The following is a 22,604-nucleotide window of genomic DNA, read 5'->3' as shown; positions in this document are numbered from 1 at the left end:
ACCATAAAATATAATTAAAAATTGTGGAGGCTGCATATGACAAGAATAACCATAAAAAACAGATACAAACCAGCTGGCTGTTAACAACTTCTGAGTTATAAAAATCTTAAACCTGCTGTAAAGCACTCAATTCGATTTACATAACCACAGAGCTGACATTCCTTTTAGGCTCCTCTGCTGGGGATTATTTTGACATGTTTTAAAGCAACATAAAAAGCAACTGTGAAAGGAAGATATGTATCATTTTACATAGGAATTCATTCCAGCCTTAAGACTGGACTTTCATACTTTAATCTGAACCTCTTTCCTTGAACTGGAAAATATCTCTAATGGACACTGCCTATCTGATTTTACAACATTATTCTTTAGATGCTCATATTTCTAATGACATTGATGCTTTCTCTGTGTGTGCTGTGTATTTGAGTCAATGGCCTTACACAATTTCAGCTCTGTGGTACCCAGACAGGAACCAATATCCATGGTCTATAAGAAGGGAATAATATTTTGGTCAACCATGACTGAAACAACTATAATTTCTTAGAAACCTAATGATGCAGACAGCATTCTACAAAACTAACATAGCTTGCTGTAGGGAATTAAAAATAAACAAAATAAAATAAAATCAATCGTACATTGAGTGAAGTTTTGATGTATAAGTGCTGGCAGCTGAAATTGCCCAGAGCACAAATTGAGTCTTGCTGTTTGATAATTTGCTTGCACTATGTTGCTACATGCAGGGCATTTTATGCCTGACTTATATTTAGTCCAGTCACCTGCTTAATGTTAGAAGGTTATAATTATATACAAGGGTTTGCCCATGTAGTATGTCAATATTTAAGAGCGAACATAAAATATGTATATTCATTTGAGTTTAGCCATTAGAAATACTTTTATAATAATCTGACCTACAATTTAAGAAATCACAAAACCATTCTATTTTCACTAGGAATAAGGTAAGCAAATGTATTAGGGTCTTGTAACAATAATGGCCCCTTAAATGAACAAAGTAGAGTTATGAATTCAAATTCTCACTATAAGTTTTTCCTAATTGTTTGCTACAAAGTACAACAGTAAATAGAACTTAATCACTGAAAAATGTCTTTGTAAGTATTAAAGTCAATTTCCTAAGATCTTTTAAATTCAATTTGTTAGGTAAAATAAAATGTTTTTATTCTTTTGTTGACTGGATTTGCCAAAGGGTAAATTTATGTATCAGGAAAGAAGAATGAGCATTATTTAAACAGTGCCCTGGAATGCTACAGCCATTTCTGCACAATAGAATGATTAATTAAATATTACTCAAATAGATAACCACGTATAAAAGTACCCAAATTAATACATCTAAGTATGATTTAATCAAATGCATTTCAGATTTTAAAGAACTCACTCAGCAATTATATTGTTTCCATATAATAATGAAAAGGAATATAAACTTGTGCAACTTGCTTGATTATATGTTTCCAAAATAAAATGAAAAGTTTTAGATAAAATGACTCCTTGAAATTAAGTTCATTTTTATTCTGCCAAGAAAATTTTAAATTGATAGAATCTTAGAACTAATAAAAATAATAATACTTATAAGACTATTCTAAATGTAAAAAAATTCCTCTACAACACACCTTAGAGAGACTAGGCAAGACATTCATAATGATATATCAAAGGCAAGGAGTTCAAATATTTGGACCTTCCCTTTTCTAATCTAAGCATTTTTCTTTCATGACTGATACTCATTTTCCCAGTCCTACTTTCTAGAGCAATGGAGAATTGACCCACATCCTTTGTTAAATACCCAAAGACAATGATCATGCCATTCCTCTGTAGCCCCATTTTTTGTCTAAATAACTTCATTTCCTTTAACCAATCTTAATAAAATAACTTCCAGTTTCAATTACACATTTTGAACAAATTGTTTTCTACCATGATCTTTTAAAACATAATAACCATAAAAGGACACAACACTGTTGCGATGGTCTAAGCAAGCAAGGCTGCTGCCAAAACAGTGTAATGTGCAGAGCTCATTAATGCTCACGTAACTTGTCAAATTTAAAGTGGACTTAAGTGAATCACCATGTTTACACCAGTACACTGAGACTTTATTCCCAGATGCAAAAGTCATACTTAGGTTAAAAATACCAAATATTGTTGTTGAAAATGTCCAGGGTGAAATGGATTGGTGAATGCTTCCAAAATATCATGATCAAAAACAATAACCCTAAGTGGATCCAAGGCTGCAGAGAAGCATGCAAGGCTATTGCGGCGTGAATTAGAAGGCAGGTTTGGTAGTCAAGTTAACAAATTTGAGCAAGAAAAATCAGTGCCAAAATTTACTCATCTGTAAAATGGAAACCATCATAACTACCCAAAGACATATTATAGGGATTAAATGAATTAATATATGTAAAAGAACTTAGTAACTGAAATATAATAAATCCCTATAGATGGTAACAATAACTAATACTCTAATGATCTGAAAATTATATGTTCATTAATCAGCTAATGATCACCTTAAATCTTCAGTAACAACACAGTCTGTGACCTATGTAAATCCCTATCTTTATATTATATTAAAAAAAAAGTGTTCTCAACTTTATTTTTCATGTACTTGTGTTGTACAAATACAATTTGAGTCAAATCATACACATTTAAGCCAATATTAAATGTCACTTTCCAAAACGGTGACAATGGCTATCCCTTTAATCCCTAGTCTTCTCTTTCTCTTTAAAAACCTACTGTGTTTTGTTTAGCTCTCTTGGTAATTACCACTTTGTATCTTCAATTATAGTTTCCTGAGTGACAATGACATTCATTTTTATAACCTCTAAAAGTCAAAATAAATATTTGCTGAATACATTAATGATTATTTCTAAAGTGTATATTCCACAAATGGCTTTTCATCTATAATAATAAAAGCTTAATATGCTAATTAGACTGGACATCCTTCCAGACTATCTTCTGGATGAAGCCGGGGCTGTGAGGGAAGCCTGATTCCTGGGTGCCAGAGGGAATCCGGTGCCAGCAGCCGAGGGGAAGGAAGGCCTACTCTTACATGAATTTCGTGAATCAGGCCTCTAGTATAGTTATGAATGTGTTTCAAGATAAATATAACAGATATTCATTTCAGATTAACTGCAAGTATTTAATTACTATATGTCCCTTACTTATTTAGAAATGAGGGATGTGTGTGAGTACAAGTGTATGTGGGAGTAACTTCTCCATCTAAGAAAAGTATTAGAAGTAGATGGAGGAATTAAAATCACAAAGGGCAGAGCCACTAATTCAAGAATATCAATCAGTTATCTTTTGTTTCTTAAGCCTCTGCTTAGCACAAGGTTTCATAAACATCAACATTTAAACTGCTTGAAATAAAGCTCAAAAAGAAGAGGAGAGGAAAGAGGAGGAGGGGGGAAAAACAAACAAACAAGTTTGAGGAATAGATAATTCAGGTTTGGGGAGCAGAACTTGGGTTCATATGAAAAGCATGAACAGATCTTTAATGCAACAGTCAAATGTCTTCTAATCAAAAGTTATTGGAGAAGGAAATCAAGGGTTGACAATTAAATAATTAAACATTAACTATTTTATCACTGAAATAGAGAAAAATTCAGGCTCAGACATTAAAGGGAATTGCCAATGTCATACATAATAAGTTGTTTAATCAAGGATCCCCTTAAGAGCCTAGTTTTATAGATTCCAAACTATTAGATTCTTTAACTTTTTCTAGGCCTTTACAGTGAATTCAGACAAGAAATAAAGATTCCAGAGACTCTAGTTGTTAATTTTTTAAAACCAACTTATCATTAATTTCCTAATACTTGATGTAATTTGCATTACCATCTCAATATAGCTTTTCAGATTTCCTAAAAGTGCAATACATAAAGTTCATTAATATCTACATAATTTTTCAACTCTAAAAGGGATTTAAGCAATAGTACCTTGAGGTTTGATTCCCAGAAGTAAAATCTTAGTTAGGTTGCAAATACCAAATGCTATTGTTAAAAGTCTCCTGTGTGAAATAGATTGGTGAATACACGTCAAAAAAATCATGATCAAACCTGGCACTTTTGTTGACAGACTTTGTAGTGAGGTCGAAGGTGTAATTAGGCCAGAAAATTACTTTCTCACTACTAGAATTGTTCTCTTCAGGTCTTGAGTTATCAGTCCAGAAAATTTCATTAAACACTAAATTCATTTTAAGACAACTGTCAAAATTAAGCAGAGGTGAGTCAAGTCAAGGTCCTAATATTCAAATCTTTCATTTGGATTTTGAGATTCATTGTAAAATAAAAAATGCTATATGTTAATTCTTCTATCAAGACTAAACTTTTTGTGAATTTCAGAAACAATCCCCCCCACCTTTGGAAAACAGGATAAAGAAGAATAATAAAATAAATGTAGAATTTGAAAGTTCAATAGCCATAAATTATTGAAATAATTTCTATACCCTGTTCATTAAGAGTTTAATGTGAAAATAGTGAATAAAAAACAAGTCTACACTCACAATTATTATAAATACGAAGCAAAGGGGACAAAAAAAAATCTTAAATCTATGTTCTGAAGATTGAGATGAAATTTGGAGTCATATTAATGATGGAACTGTGAATTAACCATATTTGTTATAAAATTCTAGATACATTTTTCATATAGAATAGGAATAAATACTTACTATAAAGACTATAGGTCAAGGTATTTTGAATAATATTTTGTGAAGAAAAACTAAAGAGAAAAGCAATAGTACACTCAAATCTTTACATGGCTAAGGTCTCGCTTTAAATAGATCTGATTCATACCGATAAAAGAAACATGGACATATAAGGATAGTCCATGTCACATGTGCTTAATTATAATTATGAAATTTAGGACATTAATGCCTAGGAACCCTAGAAGCAATAGATTTTCTTGAATTCAGGACAAGAACAATAGTGATCTAGGCAAAATTAACTAGATTGACAGTTGACACATTCAAGGGTAAATTAATAATACTGTTAAGAATATGGGATAGTGCATAAATGGGTTATGATACAGACTATTTTTATGACCAATTTAAAGAATAGCAAAAGAGACTATCTGCTTGTTTCATTAAAATAACAATATTAGTATTTGGGTAAAATGCATGTTTCTAAAATGTTTACCTTCTACAGGTCCTCTCTTATTGACACATATAGTATTTTATTATAGATGATTGATGCGAAGCTCATGGTAACTTTAAAAATTCTTAGAATATTATTATTTCATGATATCTATACTGAGAAAGCAATTGACATTATAAATAAAAAAGACAACGCATATGGATAGGTCATATGATAATGGTATCCTTAAATGTAATTTATTCAATAAAAGGTTATGTATGGTGAGAAGAATGTCATGCTCAAATAATTTTAAAATATTGCTATCCTATATAATAAAAGCTTAATATACTAAGTTCCCTGTTGTCCATTCAACCAATCAAAGCCTAATATGCTAATGATATGCTAAGGCCTCTCAACCACTAGCTAAGACATGCACTGACCACCAGGGGGCAGATGCTCTGACCAGTAGGTTAGCTTGCTGCTGGGGTCCAGCCCATTGGGACTGAGCGTGACCAGCTAGACGTGACCTGGACCTCTCCTGCGGTCCCTCCCCAGCTAGCCAACCTCCTGCATCCCTACCCAGCTCCGATTGTGCACTTGTAGAGTCCCTCGGCCTGGCCTGCACCCTCTCACAATCTGGTACCCCTCAGGGGATGTCAGAGAGCTAGTTTCAGCCCAATCCCACAGGGCCGGCCGAAGGACCCCACTCGTGCATGAATTCGTGTACCAGGCCTCTAGTATTATACTATTAAGAGATTAATTTTCTTTAAATTTAGATATACTTGCATTTATATTAATTTGAATCAACATGGTTCCATATTATTCTTCTTAAATGTTTTCTCCTAATATAATCCCCTAAAAGGATTTCATTAACTAATAAAACAATAGATTTTACAAAGGGCATTTATTGCTTTAATACATTGATGAAAGTATCCAAAATAGACAAGATTTTGAAAACCTTCACCATGCTACATTTTCATATTTAGAAAGTAGTTTTTAACTAAACGTTTTTTAAAACATATTTTTATTGATTTCAGAGAGAGGAAGGGAGAGAAAGATAGAAACACCAATGATGAGAGAGATAGGCTGCCTCCTAGATGCCCCCACCTGGGATCAAGTCCACAACCTGGGCACGTGGTGTTACTGGGAATTAAACCATAACCTCCTGGTTCATAGCTTGATGCTCAGCCATTGAGCCACAACAGCTGGGCTCAACTAGATGTTTTAATAGGAGAAAGAAGAGCTCAAAAATTGACTTCTGGGAATAATGCATTATAAGATAGATTAAAAAATTTATTGATTTTAATACTGAATATTGTACATGTTTAAAGAGAATTTTGATGATATAGCATCACATTTGTAAGTCTAACCCAAATAGCAACTTATAGTTGCATAGATCTTTGGAATAGACAAAGAGTCCTATATCCCCTTTAATTCTTAAAAACTTAACACTGATTCTTTAAGTCATATTCTTACATCCCAGAAATCGGATTCAATACCTAGGAATATGTATTTAAAATAGTATCTCTACATAATACTGCATTTCTTAAATACAAAACTAATATGAGCTAATGTGTTTGATAGAATGATAGCCCATTAAAGGAGTTGATGTAAGAGGCATTGCAGTGAGTTAAATTTGTATCACAAATTTCTATATATCAGGATGATCAAAAAGTACTCATTGACATGAGAAGAGGTTTCTATCAGGAGAAAATTACTTTGTTTGAGCTAACTTTAAGATACAAAAGCAATTATTTTAAAAAATTGAGGCCCAGCCAGCGTGGCTCAGTGGTTGGGTGTCGACCTATGAACCAGGAGGTCACAGTTTGATTCTTGGTCGGGGCACATGCCAGGGTTGCTGGCTTGATCCCCAGTGTGGGGTGTGCAGGAGGCAGCCGATCAGCAATTCTCTCTCATTATTGATGCTTCTATCTATCTCTCTCCCTCTCCCTTCTTTTCTGAAATCAATAAAATTATTTTTTTTAAATAAATTTAGAAAAAATTGAGGATATGTTTATAATCTGATGCCATAATCATAGGAAAGGAACCATCATTCCCAGAATTCATAGATTCAAACAGGGAGATAAACAACTGGTTTCTATTTTGAACAAGGCATAAGTCCTGTTTTGAATATCATCATAATAAAACTAAATATCAGATGACATTCTGTTATATAAGACTTTGAAAGCATTTTGTGATACATTAGCTCATTTGTTCTTCACAGAGTCCTATCAAGTAGGAGATAAGGCAGATCTTATAATGTTTGGTTTATAGATGATAAAGTAAGTATTTCAGAAGGCAGCTTAATGTAGGAAAATAACCAGTAAATTGGAGTCAGAAAGCTTGAATTGAAAACTGACTCTAGCACACAATAGTGAAACTTGGGACAAGTCCCTTAACATTTTTTCTCTTTGCTAAAGTGGGGTTTTAGGTGCCAGTATCTACTTGTGATGATTGAACAAGTGAGACCAGATGGTATTAGTCAAGGTCACATTGCTAGCAAGTGATAAGGAAAAGAATGAAAGCCAGACTTTCCAGTTCAACTTAAGAGCCATACGAATACCATGCTGTTTCAAAAACACATGTCCTTTAAAAAGAAAATCATAACCACCTCATTGTATTCTAAAATCAGCAAAGATAAAACAATCAAAGCCCTGGTGGCTTTTCTAGGAATTGGCCTTTTCTAGGAATTGGAATTATGGTAACTTTAATTAAAATGTGAAATGGCAGAAAAGATGAACTTGAAAGAGTTTAGTCTACTGTTTATATCCTAAGCCATATATCAACAAGTGAATATGATAAAAAGCTTTCACATTAATTATACTGACTACTTTATTAATGAAGTCCAAGAGTGTTTATGTAATCTGATTCAATTTATTGAATTAGGTTACAGTTTTATCATTTTGAAATCCAACTTTATTGTTTACTTCACAGTATACTTTAATTCATATTGAACAATTAAATGGCATAGCATAATCATTTGAAAGGCATCTCCATCTTTAAGGTCTATGACAATTTGTAGTGTGCATTTTTCTGAAAACAATATATAGTTTGAACATATAATAGTCTCATATGTCATAACCATAAAGCTTATTTTTCCCACAAACAAAAATTCATAAAAGGAAATTATTGCCAGTAAGTCCTGAAAAGTAAACATGTAATAACCAAACTTTAGTGTTAACTACCTCTATCAGGAATATCTATGGAGTACATTTATATGAATTTGAACAACTTGCCGAACTAATATTTCCTAAACATAAGCTATACATTTAAAAAGTTATCACTTTATTCTTAAATAGAATGGAGTTGATATGAGCATGGAAAATTAGCAATAACAATCAATAACAATTGGATCATCCCATTTTGTTATAATAATAATAATAATAATAATAATAATACTTTATCTTTGTCTAGTTTCATCATTTGCAGAATGCTGGTATAAATTGTGTCACTTGACATTTAGCTCAATTCAGCAAGAAAAGTCATTTTGATATAATAAAAATATTCTTTTTTACAGGTGTGAAATAAAGAATCAAAACATTTGACTGGCTTAATTAATACACAGTTAAAAAGTGGTGTGACTGGAAGGTTCCTATGTTTTCAAGAATTTATTCCTCACTTGGAGACTTTATTTTTTTAAATTGGAAAGTCAATTCAAAGTAATTTATGGTAAAGTTCAAGATCTTTTATTTAAATCACTTAAAGAGTCCACATCTTTCTTCTATCATTTATGATAATCTTTACTGGTTAATATTATATTATTTTTTCAACTCCAGCTCCAAATCCTACAACTATAAGCATTAATTTATATTATTGTCAATTATTGCCATTTCTTTTTATTAAATTTACAGCTATGCACCACTTCATGGAATAGTTGTGAAAGGACAAAGGAAAAAGTAGGATTTAAATGTTTATTTCAATTGAAACAAAAGTATTTGTTAGCTTACCATAGTCATAGTTGTATCCATGAATTAACTATTCCATTGATAAAAACCAGTCTAATGAACAGTACGGCAACTTACAAATCTGAAACATTTTACCTCAGAAGTAATTTAAAAAAAAAAAACTATCTTAAAAACTATGAAATAATATTAGGATATAAAGCTCTGAAGGATGGACACCATTTAACTAGAAATGCATATCAAGTTTGGAAGAATAATTCAAAGTAAAATAAAATAGACTCTATAAAATTATATAATTAGAAAGGAACACGATGGTCTTATTCAATCTACCTCCTCCAATGCAAATTACCTTTAAATATCCCTAACAACAGTGGTTGTTAAGAGAGAAAATGGATAGCTGATGGTCAAGGAGGAAAACAACGTTTGTAAAAACTATTCCTCTTTTTTGCCATGAACAATATGAGTCATAAAAATTAATTAAATATAAAAACCTTGGCTAACAACTTCTCATCCCACTTTTTTTTTAACACTTCTGTCTAAGGAAAAGTCTTGAGTTATGCATTCCATGCTTAGGGAGTTCTCCATGTAGCAAGGCTCTTCCTTATGGAAGCAAATGCAGCGCTCTCTGTAATGATTGTCCATCAGTTAGGTTTCTGTAGGCAAATGAGCAATATATGAATCTACTCTATCATCCTCTTTCTGACCCTCTACACACCTTCTTAAGACTAAGCATCACCAGTATTTCCAAATTCCTGTTACGCTAGTCTATTCTCTTAATGCTCACCAGTTAGTCAATATTCTACTAAAAATCATGGTGCCATGACTACCCATAGTATTCCAGCTGTTATTTGAAGTGCAGAGTAATATAGTATTGTTTTTTCCCTTTATCTGGATTTTATATTCCCATCCACTAAGTTTAGGCGTAAATAAGCACTTTCAGAAGTTTTAGTATAATGTTGGTTTACATGATTACATAACCTAATAAAATCCTTTGCATGAAAAGGATTTGGAAAACATGCAGAATGTTTTCAAATCAGGTCTTATGATCGCTCAGGCTAGAGCAATGAAAGTTTTAGGACACTGAATGCAAAGTTGTTTTATCTTTCTGACATTTGCCAACTTCTCTTGAAATGTTTGGTCCTGTCAACACTTTCAATTAGCAATTCCACTTCTTTATAAAGAGGCAAGAGGAGATGTAAAATGTATCCCCAAAACGCATGGAGAAAAAGTTAAAAAGTTTGGGCATGGCATAGTTAAAACCTTAACAACAAACCTGAATCCCATCAGTAAGAGAAGGTGTTAAGACTTTGAAGTAAATCTCAGAGGGGAAATCCGCAGGAGACAGCAAAAGAGACAAGCAAATTATCATGTTTAACTTGTTTTGAATGACTCTTGTCCTACAACACCATTAAGAATATTCAACATGTATCTACAGCCAAGTTGGTTGTTTTTCCTGAATGAAAAATACACTCTATTTGTATTTCTTGCTTACGGAGAAAAACAGGATAGAAATAGCAGCTCCTACTGGTCGATAAATTGCAGTCAGTGATAAAAGACAACATTTGACATACTGTACATCTAAGGGATTAAAACACTGAGAATCTCACAAATAAATAGGTAATCCACAAAACCCCAGTTCATCCACACACCACCCACTATTTTAATCATGAGTTGATTCTTAATATCGGATTTGCTTTTCTTAATGTAAATAAACTTCTCAACTGTCAAAGGAGGCATCATATTACTAAAAAAGAAGCAAATAATACCCAGCAATTAGTCAATTAAGGATATTAGCAACTTCATTGCTACAAATCTATTGAGAGAGACCTGTAAGTAGATTATAACTCTTACTATGGCCCATATGAGACTGCAGAACTCAATAGAAACTTGGAGAGGGAAACAAATTAGAGAAGAAAGGACTGTAATTTTCCTCTAAATTAAGTAGAGGAGAGGCTGGTCCAGAAATCTAGTAATACATGACTATATAATTAAATCTAAAAATAACAGATATTTGCTCTAAGAGCTTAGAAAAAAAAGATTTTTATGAATTTCTACAGTAGTAAGAGACCCAAGCCATACTGTGACGTATTGAAATGCTTGATGATAATGTGTATTATACATTTACTAAAATAAGTATATTTATTATCTAGCTCCCCATATCAAAGATATATTTACATTCAGTTAAATTATGTTGTATTTTATTCATAAAAGCACTAAATTAGTTATATATCAAGATACTTTGGGTTCAGTGAGGAGTCCAATCCTTAAAGAAGTACATGGCATGGTGAATGATATAGTGTTATGAAAGAATTTTGAAGACTAATATGTTCTCCTTTGCCATTTTATTCCTGTAAATATTGCTTCTCTACAGCATCAATTTAGGGATATAAATTTCATCAATTGTTGATGATAAATGTAGTCACCATAACCTATAAAAAAAATAATGCCCTCCATTTACTTAGTGCACCTTTTTAGTCTCTAAACTCAAAAGCTTTCATATGGAGCCTAACCATGCGTAGGGGGATACTGCACACTGCATTATAACACCAAAGTTTACATTTGTATCTCCGAAGCTTAATTCCTCTCAGAAATTCATTACTAAAGATATATTAGCCATATTCATATAACAAATATTTCTCTTGAATATCTGCTCTGTAGCAAGCAATATTCTACGCACTGGGATACCAAGGTGAACGAAAATGTTCAAAATTCCCCAAGGCTGTTTGTATGCATGTCTACCACACCATGCTTGGGTCACTCACAATACTTTGATCAGGCACATGTTGGATGTGGGAGGCTGATAATGACCTTCAAAGTTATGTCCACATCTTATAGAAACTGTGAATGCTACCCTCAAAATGCCTAGTGATTAAACTTCACAAATGTTTCTAATATATAAATATGTGAAAATGCATACATACAAATACTACATAAATATCACTGGTCTAAATAGTTTATATCATATTTGCTTTTTGAGTAAGGCATTTCAGGAGATTGTTATCTGTAATCTACACTAATAATAGGGCAATATGCAAATTGCCCAGGACACCATCACAGTAACAACTGAACAGCAGGCTGTGTGGGGCGACCAGGCCGGCAGGGGGGTTAATGAGGGATGACCAAACGACTGAACAGCAGGCTGCATGGGGCGACCAGGCCGGCAACCAGGCCAACGGAGGGGGGGGGCAGTTAGGGGCAACCAGGCCGGCGGGGGGGAGGGGGGGGATTAGGGGCAACCAGGCCAGCAGGGGGGAGGCAGTAAGGGGCGACCAGACCCATAGGGAGGCAGTTAGGGGTGATCAGGCCAGCAGGCAGAGGTGGTTAGGGGTGATCAGGCAGGCAGGTGAGCACTTAGGAGCCAGCGGTCTTGGATTGTGAGAGGGATCCGGATTGGAGAGGGTGCAGGCTGGGCTGAGGGGACAACGCCCGCCCCCCCCCTCCCCCCCGCGTGTGAACAAATTTTGTGCACCAGGCCTCTAGTTTATTAATGAAGATGATTGATTCATTTATTTGTGTATTTTCATGTTATCATTACTTGTGAGTCTCCTCAGGGAATATAACACTTTGTTATAAAAAAAAAAATTCTCAACATACAAGGCACATTTCCATACTATGAATTTTCCCCTCAGAAGTTGAAATCTTTAATGGATTTAAAATATTACAAATGTTGATAATACAAAAAGAGTTAGTGTGGATGTTGTTGTTAGTTATTAACATTTAGTATCAAAAATAAAGGATATAAACTTTAAAAATAGGTTTTTGAATTACAAATCCACATGAAAACACTTTGCTACAATCTTTTTCTAAAGAGAATAATGCTTCAATGGGATTAACTATTGGTTAATATTGCCTTGGCCTCGTATTGTTCCAAAAAGATAAAACTGCATTTATAATTTCTTAAATTTTAAATATAATGCCTATGTGCATTCAATTACTTTATTTATCCTGAACACATATTGGTTATGTGCCTACAAGGTCACTGTGAAAGAATAGACAAGCCTAAGAAACAAAACTATAAATTATTCATTTATTTAATTTGAGTGCAATTGAAAATATTTAGGTATTAGATAACTTTTCTTTTGATGTAAAATGCAAATATCTGGGACTCATTGAGTTATCTTTTAGTATTTATATAAAATTGTATTTCAAAACTAGTTTTCGTTCTGCCTAAAGATAAAATCAGAATTTGGCCAAATTGCTCTCCTGGAACAAGAGAGGAGTATTTAGAATTCTTAAGTAACCCTTTTCTTAACTGGAAAATATACATAATTCCAGTTATTGGAACTCTGTTGCTAAGATGAATTTTTTCCAAACTGGTATTTATTATAATAAATGATTTATGATATGTGTTCAGTTCAAATCAATGTAGGGAGCACTACAGGAGGTATTGCATTGTGAAGCTCTACAAAGAGCCTTCTTTCTTTCATTGACTTCCACTGCTGGTTGCTATGGCATCTGATGAAGACCATAAATTTTGGAAATTATCACCATCTGCCCACACCCCCTTCTAAGGTTACACACAAGTCTACTTAAGTAACCAAAATAACAAACAAATAAAAACTCCATAAGCAATCTCAAAGGTGTGGGTTTGTATTGGTTTGTATTTTTTTTAACTTATATATTCCTACTCAAACTAAAGCTCAAAATGGGAACATATCTCAAATAACTTACAAGGAGATGAAGGTAATGTGATCTGGAACACTGTGTTAGATGACTCAAAAAGTGATTTTAATGTGTTGAAGAAGCATATTGAAAGTTTAAACAAAAATCAATGCATTTTATGAAGTGTAAGAGGGAAAAATAAATAAACAAGTGGATAAGTAAATAAAATATACTGAAATACATAATGTTAGAGCTGAGAAGACTTTTAAAAATATAAAAATAGTCATATTTTTTCTGAAATAAACAGAGGCCTCCAGGAAAATATATTATTTAAGTCCAATGTTTAATTGTTGAAAAGAAAAAATGAGAAAATTATTAGGTTGATAGATTTTTATAAATTTGTAAATATTACTGAATTTTCTTTTTTATATATTTTTATTGATTTTAGAGCGGAAGGGAGAGGAGGAGAGAGATAGAAACATCAATGGTGAGAGAGAATCATTAATCGGCTGCCTCCTGCAAGCCCCCAACAGGGGATTGGGCCCACAACCTGGGCATGTGCCCTTGACCAGAATCGAACCCAGGACCCTTCAGTCCGCAGGCCAACACTCTATACACTGAGCCAAACCAGCTAGGGAAATATTAATGAATTTTCTATCTCACAGGACCAATTCTGGAAAATTTGAAAGCAAATTTGCAATTATGCTTTTCAAATGGTAATACTAGGAGTATAAAAGTACAAGTCAATGTTCATAGGTAGACTACAATTTAAATCTTAGAGAGGATGTGATATTTGGGGGGCGGAGTTTATTTTCTTCTTCTTTTTTTTTTAGATTTACATCTTTATTTATTTGTCTTACTAGTATTAGAAACATGATTTCCAAGTCTTTCAAAGATATTGATACAATAAATATACTATTGAAAACAAATTTTTAACATTATAAACTCACAAGTCAAAAACATAGTAGAAATGTCATCAAACTAGTTTGGCCTGGCTGGTGTGGCTCAGTGGTTGAGCGTCGACCTATGAACAAGGAGGTCGCAGTTTGATTCCCAGTCAGGGTACATGCCAGGGTTGTGGGATAGTTCTCCAGTGTGGGGCGTGCAGGAGGCAACCAATCAATGATTCTCTCTCACCACTGATGTTTCTATCTCTTTCTCCCTCTCCCTTCATCTCTTAAATCAATAAAAATATATAGTTTTAAAAAACTAGTTTGCATAATGTCAACAATATCAATATATAACTTTTCTTTGAGTTTAACAAAAATAAATAAAATACTTCACCCATCTTAGAAAGAAAAAAAATACATCTTTTTTTTTCTAAGAATGTAACAAATATAGGAAAAGAATGTAGCAAATATAAATAAAGTCTGGGACATAAAAGTCTATATGTTCATGTTGAATCATATTTCACCAATATTCTAAGTTCTTCCTAGAAGAAACATGTTGCACTCTTTTGAGAACTATAAGATTTCTTTAACATTAGATTTCAGGTCAATATTTTAAGATGGTAAATAACTCAAGGATGGAGCTATCCTATATTCCCTAAAATCTAAACTTCTCCAGCTACAAAAATGATATGTAAAAAGAGCAATCATATTGAATATATTAAGATAACATCATTTATGTGCAAGAAGCAAACTTTTGGCCATTTCAAAGCTTTGGACCAATCTCTAAAAGTTGAAAGTAAGTGAAATAGGCAATAATGAACACACACTCCTTGTCTTAAAGCCAGTCACTGAGCTCTACATAGCGCTAAACTTTCCAAGACCACTTTTCAATTCAGTTTACTCTCCTGATGAGCCTCTATTTCCTCTTCCTTCTATTGAACATGACTGTATGAGGTCTTTTTCAATATAATGCTTAATAAGCTTAAAAGAATTTCTGGTTTCTGGGTTCACAAGATACTACAAAGAACAAAAGTAAAAAAGTAAATTAAAAAAAAAATGTCTGAGAACAGCACAAGAGAAATAAATGAAATGATCCTAATACAAAAATAAATGCACATAAAGATAAGGCCAGTTTAATTATCTTTGGTGTCTCTGTTCATCAAGCCAGGAAGAAACCTATCAAAAATAACTTAATATTATATTTTGAGTTTTGGCATATGATCACCAGTTATTCACAAACTCCATGTACTGCAAAGTCACTTGATGGTGTTAAATATGTGAGGTGTTGCTATCCACATAATATGATGACATCATCTTATTTCATCATGTTTTTGGTAATAAACTATTTACTGTCTTCAACTTGAAAGTTTAAATGTTCACTGACAATTTGGAACCAGATCTTTCCTTTTAATCCTATATAATAAAAGGGAAATATGCAAATTGACCCTAATGGTGGAAGGACCAGAAATAACAGGTTGATATGATGCACACTGACTCCCAAGGGGCAGATGCTCAATGCAGGAGCTGCCCCCCGGCAGTCAGTGCACTCCCAAAAGGGGGAGCACCACTCAGCCAGAAGCTGGCTCATGGCTGGCTAGGGCAGCAGCGGTGGTGGAAGCCTCTAGCCCTAAGATGTCGGATATCCCCCGAGGGCTCCTGGGCTGCCAGAGGGATGTCTGACTGCCAGCTTAGGCCCGATCCCCCGGGGAGCTGAGGGACCCCTCTTCCCCTGAGTGCACAAATTTTCATGCACCAGGCCTCTAGTGTGAATATAATCTAGAATACTTTTCACTCATCAGGTAACCGCATTTACTAATATGTGACAGTCAACACAAACTTATCAAACATAGAATAATGATTATTAAAAGTGATTACTTTTTAAAATCTCCAAAACATATAGTTTATTATGAAATTTATTGTCAAAGATTCTTAGATCTTTCTTCTAGTACACCTGAGTCTTACAAATATTAAATATGAAAAGTTAAGATTTTAGTTCCATCTGGCTTCTGCACTACATAAAAACAACAACAAATGTTTGAATCAGGAAATTTTATCTAGTTAAATAAAAACCATTAAAACTTAAAAAACCACTACCTATTTCATTTCTATGTCTCAAATTTATAATTTTTATTGTTTTTAATTTTTATTTTTGACAGTATTACATATGTCCCTTCCCCAACGCCCCCATTGATCCCTCCTAGCCCTCCTCCACTCCTCACCCCAAACCTCATCACCCTATTGTCTGTGTAATCAGAATTTCAGGCAGTAGGATTCTGTTTGAGAAATATGACTAACTAAACAAATAGAAATAATGACAGTTGCTTTGCAATTGGGTCATTTTCAGCTATTAATTTCATTTTCTATGTCTTGATTTTTCATCAGCAAAATTAGCATAAAAATACAATTCTCCATGAGACTTTAAATAATTTACTGTTAAGTTTATAATGTGGTACCTTACTGAAAAAATCAGACATATAAATCAATTCAAATTCAGCTCAACTGATGTTTGATAAAGGTCCACAAAGGTGAATAAACTGTTCAAATGCTGCCACACACACAAAAAAAGAATTAAAACATTCATTGTTTTTAAGGAGCTTTCAACCAAATACAGAATGTGAAAAAATATATTCCATGATAATATCACAGAAGAGAGAAAGATAAATGTTACAAAAGAACACACACACACACACACACACACACACACACACCCAAAACATGCTGATATGGGAATTCAGAGAAAAAAATGAAAATTCCAATCTTTTTCCATGGCAAGTATATGCTTATGTCTACATGTATAGCTCCTCAATAAACTTCTATTATGGAGATAATTATTGCAAATATTATATATCCTATCTAATAATAGACAAGCATGGTAATTGACAGTACCTTTGCTACACCTCCCATTGGCTAATCAGCACAATATGCAAATTAACCACCAACAAAGATGGCAGCTAATTTGCATACTGCAAGCAGGGCGGGACAGCACCATCCCACCTGCACTGCCGCCATCCAGGCCTGCTATCTGCGACCCAGGGCGGCAGGCGTCCATGTGCGACCCGACCTGGGGCAGCCAGGCGGGGCAGCAGCAATCGGCCGGCCCGCCCAGGCGTCCATGTGTGACCCGACCCGGGGCGGCGCCCCAACCCCCGGATCGGCCCTGCTATGTGCGCAACCTGGGGAGGCGGGGAAGGCACCGCAGGATCGGGCCTGCCATCTGCCACCCGGGGAGCGGGCCTAAGCCAGCAGGTAGCTATCTCCGAGGGGTCCCAGACTGTGAGAGGCACAAGTGGGGCTGAGGGACACACCCCCACCCTGCCTCCCCTGCCAGTGCACAAATTTTTGTGCACCGGGCCTCCAGTTTTATAATAATATCATCATCATTGCTATTATTTTAATTTGTTCACGGGTCTGGATGAAACATGGAAAGTGGAAAATGTGTGCAAGTGATTAAAAGAATTGATTAACACAACACTATTTGGGGGCAATCAAATAGTTATTTTGCATGCAGTGTGATATTTAAGTTGTTTATGGTGTAAAGCTTATGTGGTCATGGCTATTCTCTTATACATTATCAAAATTTTAGTAATAAACACCCTCCAAATGTTTCAAATAGAAATGTATTCAAGTTATAGATTGGGAGAAAGTAGGAGATCTTTCCATTTGACATAGTTACTGTCTTTTTTCTTTTTGCATTTCAATCTATTTTGAACAGTAATGGAATGAGAAGTAAACTTAGAACTGGGTTCTAAGATAAGGGTTTGCATAACCACTGACACCAGCTGCCTGGCCTTGGGAAAGTCACTCACTCTCTCTGAGTTTTGATTCCTCAATAGGAAAACTGGGACAACACATTGTTGTTTGATATTAGCGAGAGGATTAATGAGAATAACTTCTAGCAGTGGGCTCAAATAAGCCTCTTCCATTTTATTGTAAATAAAGAAATGATAACTATAAAGCAGTTTTGAAATAAATTTACCTCAGTAACATCTTAGTGTGCACAAAACATAATCAAATGGGTGTAAATGTCTACATAAATATATATCATCTATATTATTTATATATGCTATGGCACTAGCTGGTTTTCAATATTTTTAGTATAAATAAGCACACTCTTACCTGTTGGTGGAATTATCCCAGGAGACATGAGGCCAGGGACGGAATGGGGCATGATATGCGAGTTCTCTGGGGAAGTGACACTTTGAGTCCTCTTAGGAGGCCTTCCAGGTCTAGAACTGAAACAAACAAACAAAAAATTTTTACAATTAAGCTGTTGTCTTACACATCATTTCAAAGTTGTTTCAAGTGGTAACATGGACTGTAAATAAATTTGTTTCAAGGACGGTTGCTTTTGCAGTTAGATGTAATAGACTTCCATCACTAATTAGATTACATGCTGAATTCATTTTCCTCATTGAAGATCAGCCACTCTTGATGCATAATTCATAGCCTGCACCTCGTTACCTGCTTCTTCATATTAATATCTATACACAGTTTGAATTGCCTCGTTTGCATATGCTAAAGTTCTGCATGCAGCCTTCAGCACGAAAATTATGCACTAACTTGTAATAATTATTACAGTCAGCCTGCTATTGATTTATGAGACTTTTAAAAACCAAATATGTGTAGTACTTGTAATGAATGATATTTTAAGGTTCTTCAGGAAATTAAAAGGCAATGGCTGCCTAAGGAAATGTTCTGCTTGTTTGATTTAATACTACAGTTAGCTGGGAGGTGGAATGAAAGAGTGATTCAGACCTATAGCACATTTTTCGATGATATGTTTTATTACTTTGCACTGCTAGCCTGATATCTAGATGATAAATGACAATACATATCTAATGTGTGAAAAGGTCTTGCAATTTCTTTATTTTTTGTCATAAAAAAGATAAGTCAAGTTATCATTTAACCCTTATTCTATTTAAATGAACAGCCCCACTGGGTTGCCTTACTTTTAATATACTAAAATACATAGAAAAGGCTTAGGATTATTTGTAGGACATCATTGAGAAACTGTCAGTATAGCATCTTATATCTGCCTTGAGGATATAAGATAAATAAAAATACCTTGTGTTTGTGGTTTAGTAGTGCTTGTTTTTACGTACCTATTATACAAGATTAATTTTTAAAATTATGAATGCCTATTGTATACTATTAATTTAATAAAATAAAAGCGGTAGGAGGGGAGGACGCAAGTATTCACTATCCTTGTATGAGAATCACATGAATGTATGTTAGCAATTTTTGAAACAAACATACTTATCATTATGTTTCCACTTTCACCCTCTGTATCTTGAGTGTGCTTTTATGAAATGCTTTTCCATCATTTATCTGGTCAGTATCTGCTTAGATATATTAAAACTTCCAGACACAAACTTGATAAATTAGCATTTCCATGTCAGCCTCAGCTGAGGTTCTTTCCCTCATCAGAAGACTAGAAGAACCTACCTCTGTTATTTAATGTAAGTGCTATGTGTGCTGATTCAATAAATAATTAGTAAGCACTTGTTTTCAAAGTAGTACACTGTGGAGGCTAATTTGGGAGAATGGGTTCTTTAGAAGCTTATACCTTGGAGGAGTGAAGGGGGGAAGTGGGAACACTCTGGTGCATAGTAAATATGGTGCAAGCTGGAATGTGCTAAGTGTCATAAAAAAGTTGCAATCTGATTACTAATTGAAAGTTAGGCTGGATGATAAGACTTCCATGTTGAGGGAAGAGAGATAAGATTTCATGGCACTGGAAACTTTAGAAGAGAATTCTGAAGGATGAGTTAGGGAGAGAAAGAATGGAAGTAAAGATTGAGAGTGAAATGGAAACATGAAATGTACAGATATACAGGATTGTTTCCACTGGGCTGAAAGAGGTCAAAAAGGTGAGGAGCAGAGATTGATATGGCTGCAGTTACTGCTGGGGGCCAGACCCTGGGGAGCAAGGAGATCATGTGTTTGTTTTGCTAATCTATAAGGACACTCTCCAGCTTATTGTTCTGAAGTCTCTCTTTGGCTGCTTATTTTTATTCTTCATTACTACTTTTTATCCTCAGCTGGTCCTTGAACTCCTGTTACTTGCCTCAGGCCAATCAAACCTTCTAATGGTCTCTGTTCAATCTGACTGATCTTTCTACTGGCAGCAGTGAGATGCTAAGGAATTATGGCTAAATATATACCTGGAGCCTAGATCTTGCTCTTGGGATTCAGACAGGTTAATGCCTGTCATCAGTTTGGGTATTTTAGAATAATGTAAGATTCCACTTATCCAAATCTTAAGTCAGCATCTTCCCTATTAAAACCTAATCCTCTTTCCCTGGTTCAGTAAAATGGCACCTACTTGATTAAGTCAAAAATCCAGGACTCAGCTGTCTTTTCCTCCCTCTGTACACTCAGAACATCCCATTGAAGACATCTCTGTAATCCATTTCTTTGTTCTCTATTCCCACTCATATCTTCCAGGTCAATCCTTTATTTCTTATTTGAGCTATGATTACAGCCTTCTGAACTTTTCTAAGATCTACTCCCAACTGTGTCCCATTTGAAGCCTACAGTCTATAGTCAAGACAACTCTCCATATTACTCTCAAGAGGATTTTTCTAAAATGCAAATTCAATCATATTTTCCATTTGCTTAAAAATATCAATAGTTTCCTATATGATTCACATTCCTTATCATGGCACCAAGATCTTCCAAAACTTGGCCCTTGCCTACTTTTTCACCCTTTTATTTGACCCTACTGAATTTCTAGAAATGTCATAAGTTGCTTTGTCTCCTCTGACACTACCTTTATGGATGCTGCCTTCTTTGTCAGGAAAGCCATTTCTGCACCAACCCACTCCCATCCCCTTCATCATTCTTCTTACTAACCATGTCTAGTTAGTATCCTTTCTATGCACTATGATAGCCCATGGAATCTGCCAAGACTGTATGGCAGAGAGTATATTAAATATATCTTTGGATCCTTAAAACTTAGCTCAGGGCCTGGCTCATCATATGCATTTATTTTCTTTTATAAATTTCATTTTTTATTTCATTTTTTTTATTTCACTGTATGTATTTAAATAAACTTTAACACACAAATTATGAAGGCTTTTTCTCAATTCCTCAAGTATCCTACCCCATCCATTCTAATGGTCTCAAAGATTCCAGGAAATGAAGAGTAAGGAACAACAGTAAACTTTGGAATTCTGTGTCTAAGGATAATATACACCAGAAGACCAGAAAAAGAGAATAGATGCTTTGGGAGATCTCAAGCAAAACGCCATGGAGAAAGTGGGAGAGAAAATAGAAGTTAAGATTTAAACATTTTAGTCCTTTAATTTGTTTTGCCTGTAAAGATAATGAAATGGTTTACAAGCACTTTATCATTCAGGACACAGGAGCTGTCCTCAGGGCCCTTGCTCTGGAAGTACAAGTCAGGCTGCTAAGTAGGAACACCTTGTTTCAAGTGGTGGTTAGAACAGACCCAGTGAGCTTTTTTCACCCCAGATATCTCCAGCCCAATCTATGACATTGCCTCCAATTCACCAATAGAGATTTACTGCTTTTGAGGTTTTCTTGTGTGTGTTTTTAGGTTTTTATTACTTTATGTTTTAAAGCTTTAGGATCTTTCAAAGCCTTCCTTTAAAATGCAAATACCCTTGATGATGGTAACACCCTAAAACCACAGCTAACACCCAAATGAGGATTAGTTTAAAATTAGGAGAGAGCAACGTCTTGAGATATATATGCAAACAATGGAGGGGAATGGCAGAAAAGATTTGTAGGAAGTCAAATCACTTACCCTTTTGCCTAATAGGACTATTTGGAACCTTTCCTGGGAGTTATACCCAACTTCTTAATTGAGGGGAAGTTGGATTTTTTTTTTTTTCTATTAACAAGACTTTCCTCTATCTCTTTATGACCTAGATTAGGTCTCCTTGGTATTTCAGCCTTAGTACAGTCTTGGTCACTAACCGCTAGAGGGTTTGATTTCAGGGGAGATGCCCTAATTGTTAATATTTACAAAAATATTTAAATTACTTTCAACAGAGCTTTAGGGGACTTCCACAAGAAGACAGGTGGTGCTGTAGCCAAAAGCACAGGTTGCATTGCCTTGACACATCTGGCTTTAAATATTGGCTCTACCAATTTACTACAAGGTGTGGCCTAAATCA

At 34.5% G+C, this 22,604-nt stretch overlaps 1 protein-coding gene across 1 annotated transcript in view; it reads right to left on the bottom strand.

Moving 5' to 3' along the window:
• DACH1 (dachshund family transcription factor 1) overlaps positions 1-22,604 on the bottom strand; it is a 445,250-nt gene that overhangs the window by 246,222 nt on the left and 176,424 nt on the right. The window contains exon 2 of the mRNA XM_036299959.1: positions 18,577-18,692. Within this exon, the coding sequence (XP_036155852.1) occupies positions 18,577-18,692 (116 nt within the window). The remainder of the gene's footprint in view (positions 1-18,576; positions 18,693-22,604) is intronic.

This window comes from Myotis myotis, unplaced genomic scaffold (assembly GCF_014108235.1).
Source record: "Myotis myotis isolate mMyoMyo1 unplaced genomic scaffold, mMyoMyo1.p scaffold_m19_p_3, whole genome shotgun sequence".
Classification (NCBI taxonomy): Eukaryota; Metazoa; Chordata; class Mammalia; order Chiroptera; family Vespertilionidae; genus Myotis; species Myotis myotis.
This window is presented reverse-complemented; position numbering and strand designations above follow the sequence as displayed.